Raw genomic sequence first — 23,493 nt, forward strand, 5'->3', positions numbered from 1 at the left:
TTCTCCCTGTAGCACTGGCTTGTCCATCTGTAGCATTGAGTTGTGGAATGCACTGTTCATTTTATTTTTGATATTCTGGGGAAATGCCTCACACCCTCTTTAATTTGCTCCCCACTTTTAGGCCTGATCTCCAACTACTAAAAATCAAGCACCATTTTATAACTGCAGGAAAAATGTGTTTTAAAGGAAGTAGCTTTCCCCTTCCTTCTTGAGCTCCCTCTGCCAGGATTCTAGTTCTCCTATGGGAGACCAGGGCATCAGCTTTGTCCAGGAGCTCCTCTAGAATAGCTTGAAATCACTAAGGGACCAACTGAAAGCCCTGGGAAGTCTATGGACATCTTTCCATTGAATGGTCTTTTGGATTAGGCCTAATTACACAAATTCTCCAGTTCAGCAGGCTCTTCCAGATCCTCATTCCTGTTTACACCTGCTGAGATACAGCGTTTGTAGGAGATATAGCTGTCTTGGTAAGAGGCATTGTCCCTGATATAATGAATTGGGTTGCTCCTGTCGTGGTTGAAATGTTGGTAACATCAAAGTCGTTAGTCATTCCCTCATCCAGTTGACTTAAAAAAAAAGTCAAGCTGTAGCTACTAAGGATAGAATATTTGTTTTTGTTCATCTTGATCAACTATCATTTTGTGGCTTCCATCCATTAAAGTCTCTGGGACATCACATCACTAGTTCTGTTAGAATCTGAGCCCAAGCACACTGAAGTCAATGTGAGTCTTTTTGAGTGTAGTCAATGAATGGGCTTTGGCGTGTGCCATTGCACTACACATGCACTCATAAAAACAAACTAAACCACAGATAAACAAAAACACCCACACTTGCTTTGACTGCTTGTGACTTTTCGTCTAAGCATCAGACGTTACCCTCAGCACTGAAATATTTCTGCCTGCCACACACTTCATGATTTTATTGGTATATTTAAAGGTGACATTTCTGCAGCACACAGTTGAAGTAAGCAGTTTCACCTAAGCTTTCCCATGCTAATCACACATCAACTTATTCATTCATAAGTTCAGAGAAGGAAGAGACGGGTATTGTTATTGGTCTCATTCACAGGAAGCTTTCAGTTGCTACAGGACTAGTATAAGAACTTAAATAGAAGAGTATTAGAATGAAAGGTCAAGGAACAAGTTTTTTTATTGTTTACATGTTTGATCTAATTTTGTGACACTGTACAATTACAAAAATTTCTCTAGCTGTTTGTTTAATAGTCTTCTGTTTTTTATAGGATAGTAGTGTTAGCCCAGTCCCAAGTCTTCTGTGCTGCCACGAAGACCAACCCAATCCCACTGGGTGACCCCCTTTCCCAGTCTCTTATCACTCTTCCATGCTACTCCTTATATGTAAAAAGTAGCACTAGTGAAAAATTTCATTCAAAATGTATTTTTAGACAAAAATGGCTTTTTATTCACAACTTATGCGGGGAAAAAATGATTACCCACCCTCTCTTAACTGTTCTTTGATATGCGTTGCTTCTATCCATTCCAATTAGGTGTGTATGCACCGTGTGCAGTCATTGGAAAGTTTTTTCCCTTAGTAGCACCCGTCAGGTCGGCTGTGGAACTCCCTGGAGTGGCACCTCCATAGTGCTCAATATATGACCTGCCAACCCGGCGCCACCTCAGTTCCTTCTTGCCGGTTATTCTGACAGAGGGGAAGGTGGGTGGGTTTGGAATGGACATGAGCAACACAACTTGAAGAACAACAGTTACGAGAAGGTGAGTAACCATTTTTTCTTCAAGTGATTGCTCATATCAATTCCAATTAGGTGATTCCCAAGTCTTACCTAGGCAGTGAGGTTCGAGTTATGGAATCGCAGATTGGAGCACTGCTCTGCCAAAGGCTGCATCATCTCTGGCATGCTGGAGGATGGTGTAATGAGAGGTGAACGTATGCACCGAGGAGCAAGTTGCTGCCCTGCAGATTTCTTAGACATGGACCTGGGCCAGGAATGTTGCCAATGAGACCTGTGCCCTTGCAGGGCTAATGTCTTGGCCAGCTCATAGCACCTGCGGATAAGGACGTGATTCAGGAAGATATTCTTTGAGACGAGACTGGTAATCCTTTCATCGGGTTCGCCACCACAACGAACAGCACCTGAACAGCTTGTTGCGTTCGATATAGAAGGCCAACACTCGCCGAACATACAAAGAGTGCAGCCTCTGCTTACGGCTGTTGGTATGCGGCTTTGGATAAAAACAGGCAGGAAGATATCTTGCCTGATATGGAAATGAGACACCACTTTAGGCAGAAAAGTCGGGTAAGGTCTCAGCTGTACCTTGTTTTTTGTAGAAAACTGTATAAGGTGGGTCTGAGGTAAGGGCCTTTAATTCAGATACTCTTCTTGCTGTTGTAATGGCCATAGGAAGGCTACCTTCCATGATAGATAGAAGAGGGAGCAAGTCACCAGTGGCTCGAATGGGCCTCGTTAATGGTCTCCAATAATTTGGAGAAGACCAAAGTAAGGTCACATGCAGGAACAGGCTGTCTAATCTGGGGATGTAGCCGGTCTAGGCCCTTGAGAAATGAGCCAACCTTGAGTTGGTGAAAACAGAGCATCCGGAGACTCCAGGGTGGAAATCTGAGATAGCTGCTAGGTGTACCTTTATGGACAACAGTGCCAGGCCTTGCTGTTTAAGGTGCAGAAGGTACTCAAGAATAAGAGGCAACGTAGCCTGAAGTGGGGGCATATAATGCTGGCCTGAGCCTTAGACTGGCATGCCAGACCATGTATGTGCAGGCCGCCATGTGACCGAGGACACTTGAACAGCTCCTTGTGTAGTGGTTGGATTCTTTCTCAGGCCTCGAATGATGCTTGTCATGGCTTGGAATCAGGATTCTGGCAGACTTGCTCTTACCTAGACCGAGTCCAACACTGCCCCCAATGAACTCTATCCTCTGGGTTGGTGACAAGGTTGACTTCTTCACGTTGAGAAGGAGACCCAGTCTTTCAAATGTGGATCTGATCAGATGGACTTGTGCCTTCATCTGCTCTTTAGTGCACACCCTGAGCAGCCAGTCATCAAGGTAAGGGTATACCTGCACTTCGGAGGAAGGCTGCTACCACCGACATCCACTTGGTGAACACTCATGGAACTATCAACAGGCTGAAGGGGAGGACTGTGAACTGATAATGTTTTTGGTTGATCTTGAACCTTAAAAATCTTCTTTGTGCATGCCGAATCACTATGTTGGCGAACCAGCAGTAACGTAGCTAGCAGGGTTAAGAGGAAGCTGCCGCTTCCCCTCAGGGCAGCAGGTGCGGAAGTGGTGCCTACCGGCTGGCACTGCCAACAGCACAGCTGGAGGAGCCGTGGGGGGCGGCAGACGCGGCTGGAGGAGCAAGGGGGCCGTCTCCTAGGCTCAGGGGTCCGAAGCCAAGCGCTTCCTGCCCCCCTGCCCCTTGCTAATGTGGCAGGTGGGGGGAGGCAAAAGGGCCACTGCACCTTTAAGGCCGCCTGGCTGGCGAGCCCTGCATGGAGCACGCCGAGCAGCAGGAGCAGACGGGGGGCAGGTAGTGGCGCAGGACGGAAGGTGAGCGGGGCGGGGGGTGTGGTGCCTTGCACTGGGGGGTTCGGGTGAGGAGCTCCTTGGGCTGGGCCTGCAGGGCAGGGGCGCAGGCTGTGCTGTCTGGACGAGGGGGGCTCTGGCATGGCACAAGAGCATGGAGTCTGGGGCGAGGGGGATGGGACCCTGTGGGTAGGGCCGGGTGGCACAGCCTGGCGGGGGATACCTGCATGGTGCGCTGGGCAGGAGAGACTCTCCCAGGACCGCGGGGGAACGAGGGGGTATCCGCACCCCCGGGAAGCCAGCAGGAGTCCTGAGCCGGTCCCAGGGTTAATCGGGGGGGGGGGGAACAGGAGGAGCCAAGGGGCGTGGCCAGAGGAGGAGCCAAGGAAGGGCGCCTTTTTTATGTTTGCTCTGCCTACACTGAAAACCTGGCTATGCCACTGCGAATCAGTCTCCCGGATCCAGAGAAGGATAATTGCACTGTGGAAGACCATTTGTCAAGGTTTCTTTCCCCACTTTGAACTTTAGAGTACAAAAGTGGGGACCTGCATGAACACTAATTCCCTGGTGAACACAGATTTAAACTCCTTGGATCTGAAAACAAGGAGGAATTAACCATCCCTCTCCTTTCCCCCCACCAATCCCTGGTGAGTTCAGACTCAATCCCCTTGGATCTTAAAACAAGGAAAATCAATCAGATTCTTAAAAAGAAAGCTTTTAATTAAAGAAAGAAAAAAGTAAAAATTATCTCCGTAAAATCAGGATGCAAAATGCTTTGCAGGGTACTCAGATTCATATAGACCAGAGGGATCCCGCCCCTAGTCTTAGATTCAAAGTTACAGCAAACAGAGGTAAAAATCCTCCCAGCAAAAAGAAACATTCACAAGTTGAGAAAACAAACATAAGACTAATCCGCCTTGCCTGGCTATTACTTACAATTTTGACATCTGAAAGACTGATTCAGAAAGATTTTGGAGATCCTGGATGTACGTCTGGTCCCTCTTAGTCCCAAGAGCGAATAACGAACAAAACAAAAAGCACAAACAAAGACTTCCCTCCACCAAGATTTGAAAGTATCTTGTCCCCTTATTGGTCCTCTTGTCAGCCAGGTTTACTGAGCTTCTTAACCCTTTACAGGTAAGAGACATTAACCCTTAACCATCTGTTTATGACACGCCCCCCAAATCTCAGACAGTGTGGAACCACACTGGCGGTGATTTCTTCCTAGAACTTCAGAATAAACAGATTAATAAAACACATGCACCTTTACATATACTACAAAGTATGTAAAATTACAAGACTTTTTACATTTCAAGGACAATTTTTAACCAGTTGATTCTGGGAAACTTTCACGGGAGAGTGCATCAGCTACTTTGTTAGAAGCTCCTGAAATGTGTTGAATTTCAAAATCAAAATCTTGGCGAGCTAAACTCCATCAAAGCAGTTTTTTGTTGTTTCCTTTGGCAGTATGAAGCCACTTTAGCGCAGCATGGTCAGTTTGTAGCTGGAAACACCGTCCCCAAACTTATGGGTGTAGCTTTTCCAGGGCATACACAATGGCGTAGCATTCTTTTTCACTGATTGACCAGTGGCTTTCCCTCTCAGACAGTTTCTTGCTGAAAAACACGACAGGATGAAGTTCTTGATCCAGTCCTTCTTGCATTAAAACTGCTCCTACACCACGCTCAGACACATCTGTGGTTACTAGGAATGGTTTGTCAAAGTCTGGGGCCCTTAGCACAGGGTCAGACATGAGCGTTGCCTTAAACTGGGTAAAGGCCTTCTGACACTCATCAGTCCACTTAACTGCATTTGGCTGGGTCTTTTTGGTCAGGTATGTTAGTGGGGCAGCGATTTGGCTGTAGTGTGGTACAAATCGCCTGTAATATCCGGCCAAGCCTAAGAAGGATTGGACCTGTTTCTTGGACTTTGGGACAGGTCACTTTTGGATAGCATCCACCTTGGCCTGTAGGGGGTTTATTGTTCCTTGACCCACCTGGTGTTCAAGGTAAGTCACTCTGTTTTAGCCTATTTGACACTTTTTAGCCTTAACAGTTAGTCCTACCTGCCTGACATGCTCAAAGACTTTTTCCAGGTGTTCCAGATGTTCTGCCCATGAATCAGAAAAAATGGCCGCATCATCGAGGTAGGCAACTGCATATTCTCCCAATCCTGCTAGGAGACCATCTACAAGTCTTTGGAAGGTGGTGGGTGCATTTCACAGCCCGAAAGGAAGCACATTAAATTCATACACCCCTGCATGGGTGATGAAGGCTGACCTTTCTTTGGTGGGTTCATCTAGCGGTACTTGCCAGTACCCCTTGGTTAAGTCTATTGTAGAGATGAACTGGGCACGTCCCAATTTCTCCAATAGGTCATCGGTGTGTGGTATTGGATAGTTGTCGGGACAAGTTACAGCATTTAGCTTACAGTAGTCCACACAAAAGCATATTTCCCCATCTGGTTTGGGAAATAGAACCACTGGAGATGTCCATGCACTGTTAGAGTGATGGATTATATCCATCTGTAGCATGTTTTGGATCTCCTGTTCTATAGCAGCTTGGGCATGAGGAGACACCCGGTAGGGTGGGGTTCTAACTGGGTGAGCATTACCTGTGTCAATGGAGTGGTATGCCCATTCAGTCCATCCTGGTGTGGCTGAGAACACTGGGGTGAAGCTAGTGCACAGCTCCTTGATCTGTTGCCGCCGCAGACGTTCCAGGGCTGTGGAGAGGTTCACCTCTTCCACGTCACCATCACTTTTTCCTTCGTAGTAGACACCTTCAGGCCACTCAGCGTCATCTCCTTCCTGGGCTGTAAACTGACAAACTTTAAAGTCTCTGGAATAAAAGGGCTTGAGAGAATTAACATGGTACACTTTAGGCTTTAGGGGGGCAATGCTATGAGATAGTTAACAGCTCCTAAGCGCTCTTGGACCATGAATGGCCCTTCCCATGATGCTTCCATTTTATGGGCCTGTTGCGTCTTCAAGACCATAACCTGGTCCCCTACTTTGAAGGAACACTCTCTGGTATGTTTATCATACCAGGCCTTTTGCTCTTCCTGAGCATCCTTTAGGTTTTCTTTAGCAAGGGCTAAAGAGTGTCGGAGGGTGCTTTGTAGGCTGCTTACAAAGTCCAGAATGTTAGTTCCTGGAGAAGGCGTAAACCCCTCCCATTGCTGCTTCACCAACTGTAATGGCCCCTTAACCTCATGGCCATACACAAGTTCGAATGGTGAAAACTCCAAACTGGGATGTGGTACAGCCCTGTAGGCAAAAAGCAACTGCTACAACACTAGATCCCAATCATTGGAGTGTTCATTTACGAATCTACATATCATGGCCCCCAAAGTTCCATTAAACCTCTCCATCAGGCCATTGGTTTGATGGTGGTAAGGGGTAGCAACCAAGTGATTCACCCCATGAGCTTTCCACAGATTTTTTTATGGTCCCTGCCAGGAAATTAGTTCCTGAATCTGTAAGGATGTTGGAGGGCCAACCTACCCTGGCAAAAATGTCTACTAAGGTCTGGCACACAGTTTTAGCCCTGGTGTTGCTTAGAGCTACTGCTTCTGGCCATTGGGTAGCAAAATCCATGAAAGTCAATATGTACTGCTTTCCCCTGGTGGTCTTTTTTGGGAAAGGACCCAGAATATCCACAGCTACTCGCTGAAATGGGACCTCAATTATGGGGAGTGGCTGGAAAGGGGCTTTGACCTAGTCTTGGGGCTTCCCCACTCATTGGCACACCTCACAAGAACGGACATAATTAGCAATGTCCTTGCCCATTCCTTCCCAGTGGAAAGACTTCCCCAAACGGTCCTTGGTTCTATTCACCCCAGAATGGCCACTGGGATGATCATGAGCTAAGCTCAAGAGCTTTACTCGGTACTTAGTTGGAACTACAAACTGTTTTTGAGGATGCCAGTCTTCCTGGTGTCCACCAGAAAGAGTCTCCTTGTATAAAAGTCCTTCTTCTACAACAAACTGGGATCGGTTAAAAGAGCTGAGAGGCGGTGAGGTGCTCCGTGCCGCCGCCCAAGCTTTCTGAAGGTTGTCGTCTGCTTCCTGCTCAGCCTGGAACTGTTCTCTTGAAGCTGGAGACACTAGTTCCTCCTTAGACTGTGGACTTGGGCTTGGTCCCTCTGGAAGCTATGTAGATGATGGGTTTATTTTCGTTGATTATGAACCGCTGTCCGCTGGTGCACTAGGTGATATTTCAGGCTCTGGCTGAGCCTCTTGGGTAAGATTGTCTGCTGCTTCTGCCAGTTCAGGCCCGCTGACGCCCTCTGGCATTGGAGTGGTAGACGGGTTTGCATGTGCTGGCGTCAGTGCTGGTAACCGTTTTGGTGCTGGTTGCTTTTCCAGTTCCGATTCTGGGACTGGATGCAGTATGGCTGTTGCAGTCATTGGCAGGGGATCCGGTTCCACCACCTCTGTCTAGGTCTCTGGTAATACAGACGGGGCCCTTATGGACGGCTCAGGAACAGGGATGGGTGTGGAAGCTTGCTTGGCTTGGCTGCGTGTGACCATCCCCATCCTCTTGGCCAGCTTTACCTGGTTGGCCAAGTCTTCCCCCAGTAGCATGGGGATGGGATAATTGTCATAGACTGCAAAAGTCCACATTCCTGACCAGTCCTTGTACTGGACAGGCAATTCAGCTGTAGGCAAGTTTAAAGATTTTGACATGAATGGGTGAACTGTCACTTGGGCCTCTGGGTTGATGAATTTGGGGTTCACTAAGGATTGGTGGATAGCTGACACTTGTGCCCCCGTGTCTCTCCACGAGATAACATTCTTTCCGCCCACTCTCAAGGTTTCCCTTCGCTCCGAGGGTATTTGAGAGGCATCTGGGCCTGGGGATCTTTGGTGTGATGGTGGTGTAATGAACTGTACTCAGTTGGGGTTCTTGGGGCAGTTGGCCTTTATATGTCCCAGTTCATTACATTTAAAGCATCGTCCAGCTGACTGGTCACTGGGTCGAGGTGGGTTGCTGGAGACTGGGAGGTGGGACAATAGGGTGTCTGAGGCTTTCCTTGGATTGTAGGTGTGGTCTTGGGTTGCCCCCGGTGATAGGGTTTATTTTCGGTTTGCCCCCTCTGATATTTGCTCCCCTTGCTAGTAGCTTTCTTCTTTTCTGTCATTTCCACCCATCTGGCTCCAATCTCCCCTGCCTCGGTTACAGTTTTGGGCTTCCCATCTAGGATATACCTTTCTATTTCCTCAGGAACACTCTCTAAGAACTGCTCCATTTGCATTAGGAAGGACAGCTCTTCCAGAGAGTTAGCATTTGCTCCTGGTATCCAGGCATCCCAATTCTTTCCAATGTGGTAGGTGTGTCGGGTAAATGACACTTCTGGTTTCCACCTTAGGACTCTGAACCGCCGACGGGCATTCTCAGGTGTTAGCCCCATTCTGATTCTGGCCTTGGTTTGAAAAAGTTCATAATTGTTCATGTGTTCCTTAGGCATTTCAGCTGCCACCTCTGCTAAGGGTCCACTGAGCTGTGGCCGCAGCTCTATCATGTACTGGTCTGCAGAGATGTTGTACCCAAGGCAGGCCCTTTAAAAATTTTCTAAGAAGGCCTCAGTATCATCACCTGCCTTGTAGGTGGGGAATTTCCTAGGATGGAGAACAGTACCTGGAGAAGGGTTGTTAAGGTTGGCTGTTCTATCTTGCTTAGCCTTTTCTAATTCCAGGGCCTGCTGGTGGGCCTCCCTTTGGAGTTCCAAAGCCCTCCGGTGGTCAGCCTCTTTGGCTTTTTCTTCTCTTTCTCTCATCTCCATCTCTTTTTCTTTCATCTCCATAGTTCTCCTGTGGTCAGCCTCTTTGGCTTTCTCTTCTGCGTCCAGCCTAGCCATTTCTAGTTTAACTGTTTCTCTGGTACTCATTTTCCTGCTTTTTTGTGCTGGACACACCCCCCTCTGCAGCTCACTGAAATCTGGGATGCACTCCGCTCAGGGCTGCTTGGTTAACAGAGATTTTCTAACTAGCTCTACTGTAGAGGTAGAAAGAAAGAAAACAATTCAACTTGTAAATTCCTTTTTGCTGTCTGCTTGCTCACAGCTTGAAGCCTTCTCTTAACAAAGACCCTTGTTAAAAAACTTAACATCTCTGCCCTCAGGCTGCTTTCCAAGCAGCTAGAAAGGAGAGAAAAAAAATCCCACTGGCTTTTGGTTCCTAAAAATCCCACACCGCTGCTCACCATGTCAAGGTTCCTTTCCCCACTTTGAACTTTAGAGTACAAAAGTGGGGACCTGCATGAACACTTCTAAGCTTAATTATTAGCTTAGATCTGGTAACACTGCCACCAGCCAGAAATTCAGTGTCTGGCGCACTTCCTGTCCCCCACAAACTCTCCCCTCCCTGGGTTGCCTTGGGAGGCTTCACTAATTCCCTGGTGAACACAGATTTAAACTCCTTGGATCTGAAAACAAGGACGAATTAACCATCCCCCTCCTTTCCCCCCCACCAATCCCTGGTGAGGCCAGACTCAATCCCCTTGGATCTTAAAACAAGGAAAATCAATCAGATTCTTAAACAGAAAGCTTTTAATTAAAGAAAGAAAAAAGTAAAAATTATCTCTGTAAAATCAGGATGGAAAATGCTTTGCAGGGTACTCAGATTCATATAGACCAGAGGGACCCCGCCCCTAGTCTTAGATTCAAAGTTACAGCAAACAGAGGTAAAAATCCTTCCAGCAAAAAGAAACATTCACAAGTTGAGAAAACAAACATAAGACTAATCCGCCTTGCCTGGCTATTACTTACAATTTTGACACCTGAAAGACTGATTCAGAAAGATTTTGGAGATCCTGGATGTACGTCTGGTCCCTCTTAGTCCCAAGAGCGAACAATGAACAAAACAAAAAGCACAAACAAAGACTTCCCTCCACCAAGATTTGAAAGTATCTTGTCCCCCTATTGGTCTTCTGGTCAGGTGTCAGCCAGGTTTACTGAGCTTCTTAACCCTTTACAGGTAAAAGAGACATTAACTCTTAACCATCTATTTATGACACCATGCAGAACATCAATTTTACCATGAACTTGTTGAGTCCTCGCAGGTCTAGAATGGGTCTGAGATTAGGAAATAGTGGGAATAGAATCCCCTGCCCCTGAGCTCCTAAGGAACCTCCTTCACCGCTCTCATGGCAAGGAGTGCCTGCACGTCCTGGATAAGGAGTTGCTCGTGAGAAGGGTCCCTGAAGAGGGATGGGGAAGGGGGATGGGAGGAATGGTGAGAGCAGAACTGAGAGAATATCCCACTTCTACCATGCGAAGAACCCAGAGGTCTGATGTTATTTGGGACCAGGCATGGTAGAAGTGGGATAGATGGTTCAAAAAACATGGAGAAGGATCTGGCATTGAGACAGGTGCGCCATCCTCGGACGCACCTTCAAAATGTCTGTTCTGAGCCCAACAAAGGCTTAGTCAGGCCCTGGCCCTGTCTGGATGGGGGATGGGAAGGCTTATGCCTGCCATTCCTACCCCTGTGCCTGTAAAAATCCTGCCTCAGCCAAGGCAGATACAGGGGCTGTTGCAGAGGTCGGGGCTTAAAGGGCTTTCATTGGGTTGCTGGGGTCTGCATACCCAAAGATTTCATAGTTGCACTGGAGTCCTTAAGGCTATGCAGCCTGGGGTCAGTCTGTTCAGGAAAAGTCAAAGGGTAGGTCCTGCATAGTTTGTTGAACCTCAAGCAGGAGCCCCCAGGCCTGCAGCCATGAGCTGCACCTCATAGCTATCCCTGAGGAAAAGGTGCATGCTGCCAAGTCCACACCGTCCGGTGAGGCCTGTAAAGAAGTCCATGCCACTGCTCTCCTCAACAATTGCCCCAAACTCCTACCTGGACTCTGCTGGTACCAGTTCCCTGAACTTCGGTATTGAGTTCCAGGAGTTGAAACTGTATCTGCTCAGGATTGCCTGCTGGTTGGCAATCCTGAGTTGCAAGCCCCCTGTGGAGTATACTTGGCATCCGAATAAATCCAGGTGCTTGGCATCCTTGGATTTAGGTGCTGGGGCTTGCTATCCCTGCCTTTCCTTCTCATTCACCACAGCCACTACTACTGAGCAAGGCTCCAGATGTGTGAACAGGTACTCATACCCTTTGGAGGGTACAAAGTACTTCCTCTCCACACCCTTAGCAGTGGGAGGGATGGAGGCCAGGGTCTGGCAAATGGTCCTTGCATTGGCTTGTATAGTTTTGATGAGAGGTAGGGTGACCCTGGATGGTCATTCTGGTGCCAAGATAACCACTATAGGGTCCTCCAACTCGACTACCTCCTCGGCCTGCAGGTTCGTATTCCGTGCCACCCTGCGTAGGAGTTTCTGGTGAGCACGGCTATCTATAAGTGGTGGCCCCGAGGCAGAGGTGCCCACCACAGCCTTGTTCGGGGAGGATGACAAGGATGCTAGATGATGAGGACCTCTTGGGCCTCTGGGACCTCCTGCCCCGCCTCTAGTTCCATGCCAGCCACTCCAGTGTCTGGCTCAGGAACAGGGTGGGTTCCAGAGGAGGTGGTGCAATGCCAACTCCTCTGCATCTGGGGTGGGACAACTGGCCACTGCCTCCGGCACCTTAGGTTCAGATGCCACCGAGCATGAAGCCTTGGACTATGTGCCCTGGGCCTGGTAGTATGCCCATGAGGTCTAGAAATGGCCACTGTGCTGGTCTCTGCCACTGTGCAGGCCATTGCCCTGCACCCATGTCAGGTCTGTCCCGCGCCGACTTGTGCCCGGGCTTCTGCGACCATTTGGGCCCCATCTCCAAGCCCAAGATTGGGACTGAGGCCGTGATGGCCATGGCAGTGCTGCAAGGCTGGGGAGCGTTGCTGCGAGTGGGGTCTGCGCAGAGACCTGGATCGGTGCCAATACGAATGGTGCCAAAATTGGGACCTACTGCATGAGGACGATTGGCGTTGTGATCAGGAGTGCTGGTGGGATATGGACTAGTGCCACGAGTCCAAGTGGCAACGCAAGTCTGAGTGGCATCTTGCTTCAGCAGGCTGTTGAGAGGTGGATCATTGCCGATTTTCCTTGGGATGGTGGTGCCCGTTGCAGTATTGGATGCTTAGCATGAAGGGCTGGGGAACTTGTGCCGTAATCACAATGAGTTCTCTTGCAGCCTCAAAGGTGTATTTAAAGTAAATGGTGAAGGCTTCAAAGCTTTTGATGCTGGAGGCTCTTCCGTGGGATGTGCCTCATTGGCTGGCTCCAAGGGGGTGGGTTTCAAAGTCCAGGAACTAGTCCTCCCCTGCTTCCAGTGCTGCTTCTGTGCTGGTGAAGGCGATCTGTGCCAGGCCGTTCCCGCCAGCTTCGGTGCCGGGGAGCAGCGGTGCCATGGGTCTCAACCAGAGTCCTTCCGCAGTGCCCCTTCTGCAACTGCTGCTGGGGCGCTGCTCACCGATTAACTCGGTGCCAGGTCCTGTCATGCCGATGTGGGTTGTGGTCTAAGTGCGGCCTCCATGAAGAGCTGCTTCAGTCTAATGTCCTGCTTCTTTTTGATTCGGGTAGAAAGCCCTTACAAATCCTGCACTTTTGGCATGGGCTTGTTGCTCGACTTGCAGGGCTTGAATCCCTTGGCCTTAGGCATGTAAGTCCCCAAGGGAGAATTCAGTTGGGGTGGAGGGCAATACCTTCTCCCCCGCAGCCCCGCAACCAACTAACTAGAACTACTTTGGCTATGAACTAACTGTGAACTAATCACCTATGGAATACAAACTGTACAAAGCAGAAGCTAGGGAAAATGTGGAGAGTTTGCGAAGGAAGATGTCACAGTTCCAACAACCATTATTGGTGGTAAGAAAGAACGAAGGAGGTGCTGTGTCTGCAGAATTATATAATGAGCACTGATGACTTTGCATGTGGCATGCACACGCCTAATTGGAATCAATATGAGCAACACATCTCAAAGAACATGTCCATTTTCAACAACATTTTTCAGCTTTTTGTTGAAAAAGCAAATTCTGGGAGGTTTTCTAAAATGTTCTACATATTTTCAGTTTTTGGTCGCCAAAAACAACAAAAATGTCCTTTCATTTTTATTTAAATGAAAACCAAAAAATTTTTTGTAGCGGTTAAAAACCCCATTTGCTAAGGTAAAATTCCCCCCTCTGAGCTAGACTGGAAAGTTGCTACCGTCTCCTCTTTGAAATTCCTTCTTAAGATATAACCCTATTGTGATACCTACATGAAATTGTCCAGCTAACAAGGGCTCTGTTGAGGGGACCATTTGGAGATTGTTGATAAATAATTAACTTGACTATGTGTCCGTCCCCGCCCCTCCATCCAATGTTAGTCATGTGGCTCAGACTGTGAACTCTTTGAATATGTCCGCACTTCACTTTTGGGCTCACTCTGGAGCACCAGCTTTGAGACCCATTCCCCTCATGGGGTTTCAGAGCCCAGGCTCCAGATCAAACCAAAACATCTACACTGCTATTTTCAGCCCCGTAGCGTGAGCCCTGCAAGCCCAAGTTGGGTGACTCATGTTCTGAGACTTACTGCCTTGGGTCTTTTGCAGTGTAGACATCCTATCCCTGACTCAAAGGGCATCTTATTATAGGTTTGGACAGCACTTACCATGTTGTGGGTGCGATAATACTACTACTACTATTGTTGCCAATATGTTACTATCTAATTAAATACACTGCAAAAGATAGATGTGTGTATGGTAAAAATATAATCAGACATGCTAAATGCATTTAGAAAACAAATGAGATTGGTAAAAGCTCTCTGAAATCCAGAAGTCAAAATGTCAGTGGTACAGTTATTCACATTTTGTACAAACAAGTACTTTATGCAAAAACATTAATAGGCAAGAGGCGAAAAAGACCAGCAACTTTACACTAGCTCCCTTACATGGCCTTATTTCAGAGCCTCCTGGGCTCTTGGCCAAAATCCGTTATCCACTCAGAGTACCGTAGTTACACTAATGAAGCTCTGATTTTGATTTGAATCAATTATTTGGTCAGGGAGGATGGAAATTGGAGAATTGGATTAACCCCTTAATGCGAATGCCTCACATGGGGCCATATTGCAGATGTGGGTCTATAATGCAGTTGCAATTGCTGGAAGTAGCAAGTAATATGATTCTGTTAGTAATTTACAGTTAGATTTTCTTTGAATGGGAAGCAGCAGGCATTCCTGCTTGCATCATACCTAGTGAGACTGGGGCATTTTTTGTTAGCAGTTCTGTGATAGAAGCTAAGAGGTTCACAGCATGAATTTTGTTCGTAAGGCCCACTGAAGCCCTTTCTATACTTAGAGCCCTGCAAATCTGCAGATATCTGTCTTATATCCACAGACTATGTTTGAGGATTGTGGCTGAGATGCATATGCAGATATATATACGGGGAAACGGATCCAGTTTTCTGTAATGGGTCTACCAGGACTGCTCTTGAAAATAGTGTGCTAGGGTATAGACCAAACAAAACACTTTCGGAGTGCATGATGTTTCCACTGGTTTTTGGAGAAAGCTAATAGGTGTGGAGGAGCACGTGGTTCAGACAGAGACATCCCTTGGAGGAGGATCTACTAATGGAGATTCTCTATATATTGGCAGGATAGATCATGCTGGTGGGGGAGTGACATTATGTGAAAGAATGCATAGAATCAAATGAAGTAAAAATCTTAAATGAATCAAACTATACCACAGAATCTCTATGGATAGTAATTTCATGCTCTAATAATAAGAATATATCAGTAGGGATATATTACCAACTACCTGACCGGGACTGTGAAATGCTCAGGAAATTAGAGAGGCTATTAAAATAAAAAAACTCAATAACAGGGGATTTCAACTATCCCATATTGACTGGGTACATGTCCACTCAGAACAGGATGCAGAGATAAAGTTTCTTGACACCTTAAATGACTGCTTCTTGGGCCGCAAGTCCTGTAACCCACAAGAGGAGAGGCAATTCTTGTTTTAGTCCTAAGTGGAGCACATGATCAGGTCCAAGAGGCGAATTTCACTGGACCACTTGGTAATACTGACACCATAATATAATTAAATTTAACATCCCGGTGGTGGGGGAAAACACCACAGCGGCCCAACACTGTAGCATTTAATTTCAGAAAGGGGAACTACATAAAAATGAGGTTAGTTAAACAGAAATTAAGAGGTACCGCACCAAAAGTGAAATCCCAGCAAACTGCATGGAAACTTTTTAAAGACACCATAATAGAGGCTCAACTTAAATGTACACCCTAAATTAAAAAACATAGTAAGAAAACCAAAAAAGTGCCACTGTGGCTAAATAACAAAGTAAGAGAAGCAGTGAGAGGTAAAAAGGCATCCTTTAAAGAGTGGAAATTAAATCCTTGTGAGGAAAATAGAAAGGAGCATAAACTCTGCCAAATGAAGTGTAAAAACATAATGAGGAAAGCCAAAAACAAGTTTGAAGAACAGCTAGCCAAAGACTCAAAAAGTAATAGCAATTTTTTTTTAAGTACATCAGACGCAAGAAGCCTGCTAACCAATCAGTGGGGACTTTGAGACAATCAGGATGCTACAGGAGCACTCAAGGACAGTAAGTCCATTGTGGAAAAACTAAATGAATTCTTTGCATTGGTCTTCATGGTTGAGGATGTGAGGGAGATTCCCAAATCTGAGCCATTCTTTTTAGGTGGCAAATCTGAGGAACCGTCTGAGATTGAGGTGTCATTAGAGGTGGTTTTGGAACAAATTGATAAACTAAACAGTAATAAGTCACCAGGACCAGATGGTATTCACCCAAGAGTTCTGAAGAAACTCAAATGTGAAATTACAGGACTACTAACTATAGATAAGAACCTATCATTCAAATCAGCTTCTGTACCAAATGACTGGAGGATAGCTAATGTGATGCCAGTTTTTAAAAAGGGCTCCAGGGGCAATTACAGGCCAGTAAGCCTGACTTCAGTACCAGGCAAACTGGTTGAAACTATAGCAAAGAACAAAATTCTCAGCCACACGAACGTAATTTGTGGCAGAAGAGTCAACACGGTTTTTGTAAAGGGAAATTGTCTCCCCAATCTATTACAATTTTTTGAGGAGGTCAACAAACGTGTGGATAAGTGGGATCCAGTGGATCCCATGCATTTAGATTTTCAGAAAGCCTTTGACAAGATTCTTCATCAAAGGCTCTTGCAAAAAGTAAGCTGTTATGGGATAAGAAGGAAGGTCCTCTTATGGATTGGTAACTGGTTAAAAGATAGGAAACAAAGTGTAGCAATAAATGGTCAGTTTTCAGAATGGAGAGAGGTAAATAGTGGTGTCCCCCAGGTGTCTGTACTTGGACTATTCATAAATGCTCTGGAAAAAGGGGTAAACAGTGAGGTGGCAAAATTTGCAGATGATACAAAACTACTCTAGTTAAGTCCCAGGCAGACTGTGAAGAGCTATAAAAGGGTCTCTCAAAACTGGGTGACTGGGCAATAAAATGGCAGATGAAATTCAATGTCAATAAACGCAAAATAATGCACACTGGAAAACATAATCCCAACTGCACATATAAAATGATGGGGTTTAAATTAGCTGGCACCACTCAAGAAAGAGATCCTGATGTCATTGTGAACAGTTCTCTGAAACATACGCTCAGAATGTTGGGAATGATTAAGAACGGGATAGATAATAAGACAGAAAATATCATATTGCCTCTATATAAATCCATAGTACACCCACATCTTGAATACTGCATGTAGATGTGGTCGCCCAATCTCAAAAAAGATATATTGGAATTTGAAAAAGTTCAGAAAAGAGCAACAAAAATGATTAGGGGTATGGAATCGGTGCCATATGAGGAGAGATTAATATGACTGGGACTTTTCAGCTTGGAAAAGAGATGATTGGGGTGGGGGGAATATGATAGAGGTCTATAAAATCATGACAGGTGTGGAGAAAGTGAATAAGGAAGTGTTGTTTACTCCTTCTCATAACACAACAACTAGGGGTTACCAAATGAAATGACTAGGCAGCAGGTTTAAAACAAACAAAAAAAGAAATATTTTTTCACACAATACACAGTCAACTTATGGAACTCCTTGCCAGAGGATGTTGTGAAGGCCAGGGCTGTAACAGGATTCAAAAAAGAAGTAGATAAATTCATGGAGGATAGGTCCATCAATGGCTATTAGCCAGCAGGGGAAGGATTGGTGTCCCCAGCCTCTGTTTGCCAGAAGCAGGGAATGGGTGACAGAGAATGGCTCACTTGATGATTGCCTGTTCTGTTCGTTCCCTCTGGGGCACCTGGCATTGGCCACTGTTGGAATACAGGACACTGGGCTAGATGAACCTTTGGTAGGACCCAGTATGGCAGCTCTTATGTTCTTAATCTCCATTAAGAACTAGTGAATAGGAGCAGGTTGGCTCTTTTGGGTTTTCTGAAATGGTACTAAAATGGTTTTCTCTGATTTATGCTAAGCCATAAATGAGCTCTGGGGGACTAGTTTCTGAAGACTGTCAGTAATGGTTCAATTTACTAGTGTAGACTAGGCTTATGTTAGTTTACTGTACATCCTACCCATATTGTGAATTACATCCATAGGTCTCCAACAAGCAACTAAAAGTATGTATTTTAGTATACTTCAAAGGATGAGAACATTTTAGAAGGCTTTTGTTGGTGACATGTGCTTTGTGCATAGGCTGGAGCTCTTCATAACAACCCTTGCTAAATCCACTTACCTATGTGTGCTGCTTCACTATTAAAAATCATGGACAAAGTGCTGTGGCAGCATGGTGCTTGTATAATCTGTAGAGTTCTAGTGCCATTTACCACCTGTTGATTTCTGCAGGAGGAGGTGGAGGAAGACAAATATTCTGTCCCCCGCCACATCCTTAACCCAGCACAAACTAATACAAGCAATTTTTAGTCTTTTGATTAGCACACTTTCAGGGTTTTTTATAGGATAGAAGGATGTGCACCTTCTGTTAATTATTCCGCCCCGACCCCTTACTGTTGTTTACCTAGGGCCAGGTCTTCAAGTGGGGCGCTGAGGATCTGGCCCTTATCACTTCTAGACACCAAAGAGAAGACCGGTTTATAAGAAGGCTTGCAAAGACTTAAGCACGTTCATGACTTTGACGTCAATGGGACCAGTCCACCTGCATAAAGTTATGTATATGCTTAATTCTCTGCAGGATCAGGGCCTTATGTCATGGTCAGTCCTTAATAAATTATATCCCTGAGCCCATTTCCCATTAGAAAACCTCTGTCCTTGCTGTTCCCTTGCTTCATGCAGGAGCATGAGTGAGCGGTTAAGTACCAATGACAGTCTATACATTAAATGATGGGAAACTGCTGCAGAGTGACTCCCTCCTCCAGCTCAGGCTCTACTTCTGAGCTACAGAGGGCCACGAAGCAATAGCAACAAAGATACTGCCATAATGGGAACTCACATGAGGGTTGGACTGTTGACTAGATTACCTGTTAATTCTTCAGCAGTTCAAACTGTCTCCTATGTAAAATAACCCAAGTTTTGATGCATTTGCATGTAGAAAAGACACAAGCACAAAAGTGTTACAGGTAATAAATAAATGAATCAGGAATTCATATTAAGAAAACAGATATGCTGTAGGGACTGAGACCCTGCCCTTAGAAGAGACTTCTGTGTAATGAGGGTTTCAAACACACAACCCAGAAATCTTGCAGGGCAGTATAGTGCAGAAAATGACAACAGTTCCAAATGTATTTATTGAGAAGTAGTAAAGATGTACATATATTTTACAAGCTTTTAATATTAATTTACATTATCTTAAATTAGGTATGCCCCAATAAACTAGAACTTGCTAATACATGACAGAGACACTTGGCTTCAATTAAATTTCCAAAATGCTGCTATTGCTGGGAGTCTAACGCAATTTTGGCTCATGTCACTTAAAAAGTTCCTCTTTAGAGATACTAACTATCATATTCATTTAAAGTATGTGGTTGGTATAAGGTAGAGCTGGCTCCTGAACTAAAACTGTGGAGCTGGATCCAAGTTCCCCTCTAAAATGAAGTTTTCCTGGCAAGGGCCAAATCCACACACACTTAAATTTGGGATTTGGATTTCAAACCCCACCTCCCCCTCCAATGTTCAGGTGTCTTTGGATCCAGGATTTTGATATGGGCAGATCTCCTGTGTCAATACTTAGACTGGAACATGTTTTTGCACTTGTTTTGGTGCATATATTGCTGCTTATACTGGATACTAATAAAATCCAATTCTGGGAGTCAGCCATCACCTATATCTTTGTGCACAGTCAAGAAATTTTTCTAAGACAGAGCTTTGCTTCTAGATTTCACTTTACTTTTTTATATTGAACTGTACTAACTTACTCCTTATCACATTTAAGATATAGCTTACTCTGATTGAAATTGCACTATTTATATCTTGCAAGTGCAGTATTAAAAGTGCCTAATGTTCAAGTACTGTACTCACTTTAGATTGCTACAGTAACTGCAAAAGGCACAATAGTCTATATTTTAATTGCACACAATATTTGCAAACATAACATTGTATTCATTTTGGGGGTAGGGGTTGAAGGGAGCCAGTTATTATTGTATTATACACATTGAATTAAAATGCACTCAAAGTCCAAATGACCAAAGCTTACTTTAGGTCCAACCATATCGATTTGGAACTGTCCAATTTGAGTAAAATATCTGCCTTGGTTATTCATGCCTGTAGTTGTCATGCAGGCAGCCTTATTGAAGTAAGAATATGCTATAAGACTCTACTTAAAGATACCACGTGTTACTTTTTCCTTAAGTAGAGTATATCTGTGCATCTGGAATTCTGGAAAGAGCTTTGGTATAGTGTGTAAAGGGCTTAGGGCTAAACACTTAAGTGGTGAGGTGCTGTAAGGTTTTGTGAATTATGTATTATTATTAATGGTATGAAGCTAATGCATAGAGGTCCCAATATTATAATGGCTTCACTGGGCTAGATGCTGTACAAAAACATACCAAGATTTTATATCTGAGCCATACCCTCCCATGCGTTCACATGTATAACTCCCATGACATTGTGATTTTTTTTTTAAATAGATGGCAGGCTGTGGACTATGTTACTATAGCTGCCATGTTCCTTTTAAAGGCAATTATTAAAATGATTTTGAAGACTCATGTCCTTCAGTATATTTAAAATTGCTTCACTTAAAATTTCCACTGCAATAAAAAAATGTAAAGAGGTTAAAATTTTAAGTTTCCGTCAAATTTTATTTTTAGGCCAAATTTGATCAGGTACCATACTGTAAGAATAAAGCACCTGTAAATAATTCCCAACCATAGGACTCTTTCAAGAGAGGGGAAAAAGGAATTCCCCCCCCACACATTTCTTCTGTAAGTGGAGGTATATAATTTAATATGTGGCAAGACTAGTGTGATGGTTGCACATTTAAAACTTGCGGCAGTAGCTTACCAGCCTGTTGTCTGAATGACTTGCATACAAAATTCCAATGGAGGCAAAGGATTTCCTTTTTATTTGATTATAGAAGAGTTTTGCCATTGACTTCAAGGGGGCCAGAATTTCACCCAAAGACCTGACTTTGACATGGTCAATGTAGTTTAAATAAGCAACAAGTAATTTCCCTATAAGCAACTCCTGAATAGAAATAGGTTGGTTTCACAGTAAAAAACAGGAGGACTGCATATCATTATTGAGTACTGTCCTTACATAGGTGTCCCTGGCATCTGCATTTCACATCCTATCATGACAAATTCTCTACACAGTCAGAACAAGTGGGCGCACATGTGCTGCCACATACTGTATCAAGGAAGAGCAATTTCCATCCTCCATAATAAACTAAAGTCATTAACATTTCCAGTTGCTTCATGACGCTGAAATCAGATGTGGGATGGTAGGACTACACTGTGGAATATGATCCCCCATGCCATTCCTAACCAGGGAAAGAGGGAAATGGAAGAGACTTAATTTGGTTTTGTGTAAATGGCAGATGCTCCCTATGCAGGTTTTTCTGTAGCCTGTAAGTAATTAATGAATATGGCTCTTAGTTTTCTCATGTGAGAATGAAGAAAGGATGTTTAAGATGTTAAACAATTGCTTTAGCTTTGAAAGTAACGGTCCCCAATATCATTTCAGTCTCCCAAAAGCCTCTTAACTTGCTTCAGTGGAACTATTCAGAAACCAAATAAAAACCACAAACTTTCCTTTATTTTTTCTTACTGAAACAAATACTTACTTAAAATGCTTTTGATGCAGCCCTGCTCTTTGATTACTTGAATTTGAAATTTGGTCATGTCAAAAAATGTCACAACTTTTTTTTGTTTATCTACATAGTTTTTAACCAAAATTACATTGTAACACACAAACACGTCTTGTCTTTAAGGCACAACACATCACTATGCACATTCTGTTTGCCAAACTTATAAAAGAGACAATATTATATAACCCTTCCCCATCCCCCTCCAAAAAAAAAAAAAGAAAAATTGCATCCACTTCCAAAAATCAACTGCTAATAAAGTCACAGTAAATTATTTTCATCAATAATTTACACAAATTACAGGTCTAGACAGGATTGTCATTATACAGTCTGAGTGCATTCCAATTCAGATTTTCTGGGTTAGGTAGGCTAAAGTCTGGTTCAAACCTCAGTGCTGAGTATACCCCATATTGAGGAATGTTGTTGACCACCACCTTGTCGGTCAGAAAATGCATGTTGGTGCTTTGCCATTATGAGTCCTTTGTTCGCTCCGTTAGGGCTCATTTGGTGTGTACCAGTAACCTCCATAGTTTTTATTCATTAAAAATGTTGCATATATAAGACCATAGAGCTTCCTTATGTAGCACTAACATTTTAACTCCATTCAGCAATCTGAATTCTTCATTGTGGAATTTTCATTCCAAATATTTCTTCCCTTCTTAAGACAATTCATATGTGTTAAGCCAGAGGCATCGAATCACACATAAAAATTCAGTGTACTTGAAATATAAAAAAGGATCGCCAACTATAGAACACAGTTACAAATACTCCAGTTCCAGTGCTTGATGTAGAGCCAAGAGGTCCGAATGACTTGATATCCTCCAGAAAGGCATGTTGTGCTGCATTTGTTAGAGGGAAAAAGTGAGGAAAAATGAACACCTTGTCTACAGCAGAAGGCACGCAGCAAATAAGTACAGTTAAGCTCACAACAATATATTTGTAATGTTATGTTTGCGACCTGATGTTTGTTAGTAAAATACTGACAAAAATCAGACCAAAATAGATCTGAGCTTAATTCTTAGAACTAAGAGGAAATAATCAGATAGTCTGTTTCACTAATCACACTGGAAATAGCCCAACACTCGCTGAATGCAACTCCTTCATTTGGCCCGGGGAGCTTGCTCATTTGCTACTATGAAATTTTATTAATTTATATTCATTTATTACCATTAAAAAAGGTTCAATTCCCATTTAAAGGGTTATAGGACAGTCATTAAGGAAAGGCTCATATATAACATTTTGCAACACAGGTAAGTATCTTTTTTTTGGTCCAGGTGGGGGAAAACTCTTCTGGAGAGAAACTTTCGAAACACTGGTTTAAATAAAGATGACTGATCCTGCAGGAAACATCAATGTCTGCTGGTAGATGCAGTATAGTGAACTGCAGATCTACGCATGCCAGATCATTCTTCCAAGGCTGCTGCTGGACACTCCTCTAGCTGACTATCTCCCTGGAACTAGGTAAAAACCTTTATTTTGCTCAGTTCAGATCTATTTGTACATTGCTGTGTTCATCTATTCCTCTGAAAACCATATCTATTCATGCAAGTACAGCTACAGTTAGAGAGAAGCATGCCAACTGGAAACTGCCAAAACCAACCACCTGTGTTCAGCATAGACCCATCACCAGTACTGCACCTCTATAAGCAACCATTTGGAATGAGCATTTTGATTTTGTTTCCACTACAGCACAAATGTCAAAACAACACATAGGACCCAACAAAATACTAGAAAGATTTAAGTTTTGCTATCCTTAGTACTAATTCTTCGTATGTGTGGTCATAACT

General features: G+C 44.3%; 1 protein-coding gene across 12 annotated transcripts in view; it reads right to left on the reverse strand.

The window, feature by feature from the left end:
• Positions 1-19,188: 19,188 nt before the first annotated feature.
• Positions 19,189-23,493, reverse strand: part of EYA4 (EYA transcriptional coactivator and phosphatase 4) — a 243,987-nt gene continuing 239,682 nt past the window's right edge. For all 12 annotated transcript variants that reach the window (XM_050949625.1, XM_050949624.1, XM_050949620.1 and 9 more), the window contains one exon: positions 19,189-22,545. In XM_050949625.1, coding sequence (XP_050805582.1) covers positions 22,465-22,545 — 81 coding nt within the window. In that variant the 3' untranslated portion in view covers positions 19,189-22,464. The remainder of the gene's footprint in view (positions 22,546-23,493) is intronic.

The sequence above is a fragment of the Gopherus flavomarginatus genome, chromosome 4 (genome assembly GCF_025201925.1).
Source record: "Gopherus flavomarginatus isolate rGopFla2 chromosome 4, rGopFla2.mat.asm, whole genome shotgun sequence".
Taxonomy (NCBI): Eukaryota; Metazoa; Chordata; order Testudines; family Testudinidae; genus Gopherus; species Gopherus flavomarginatus.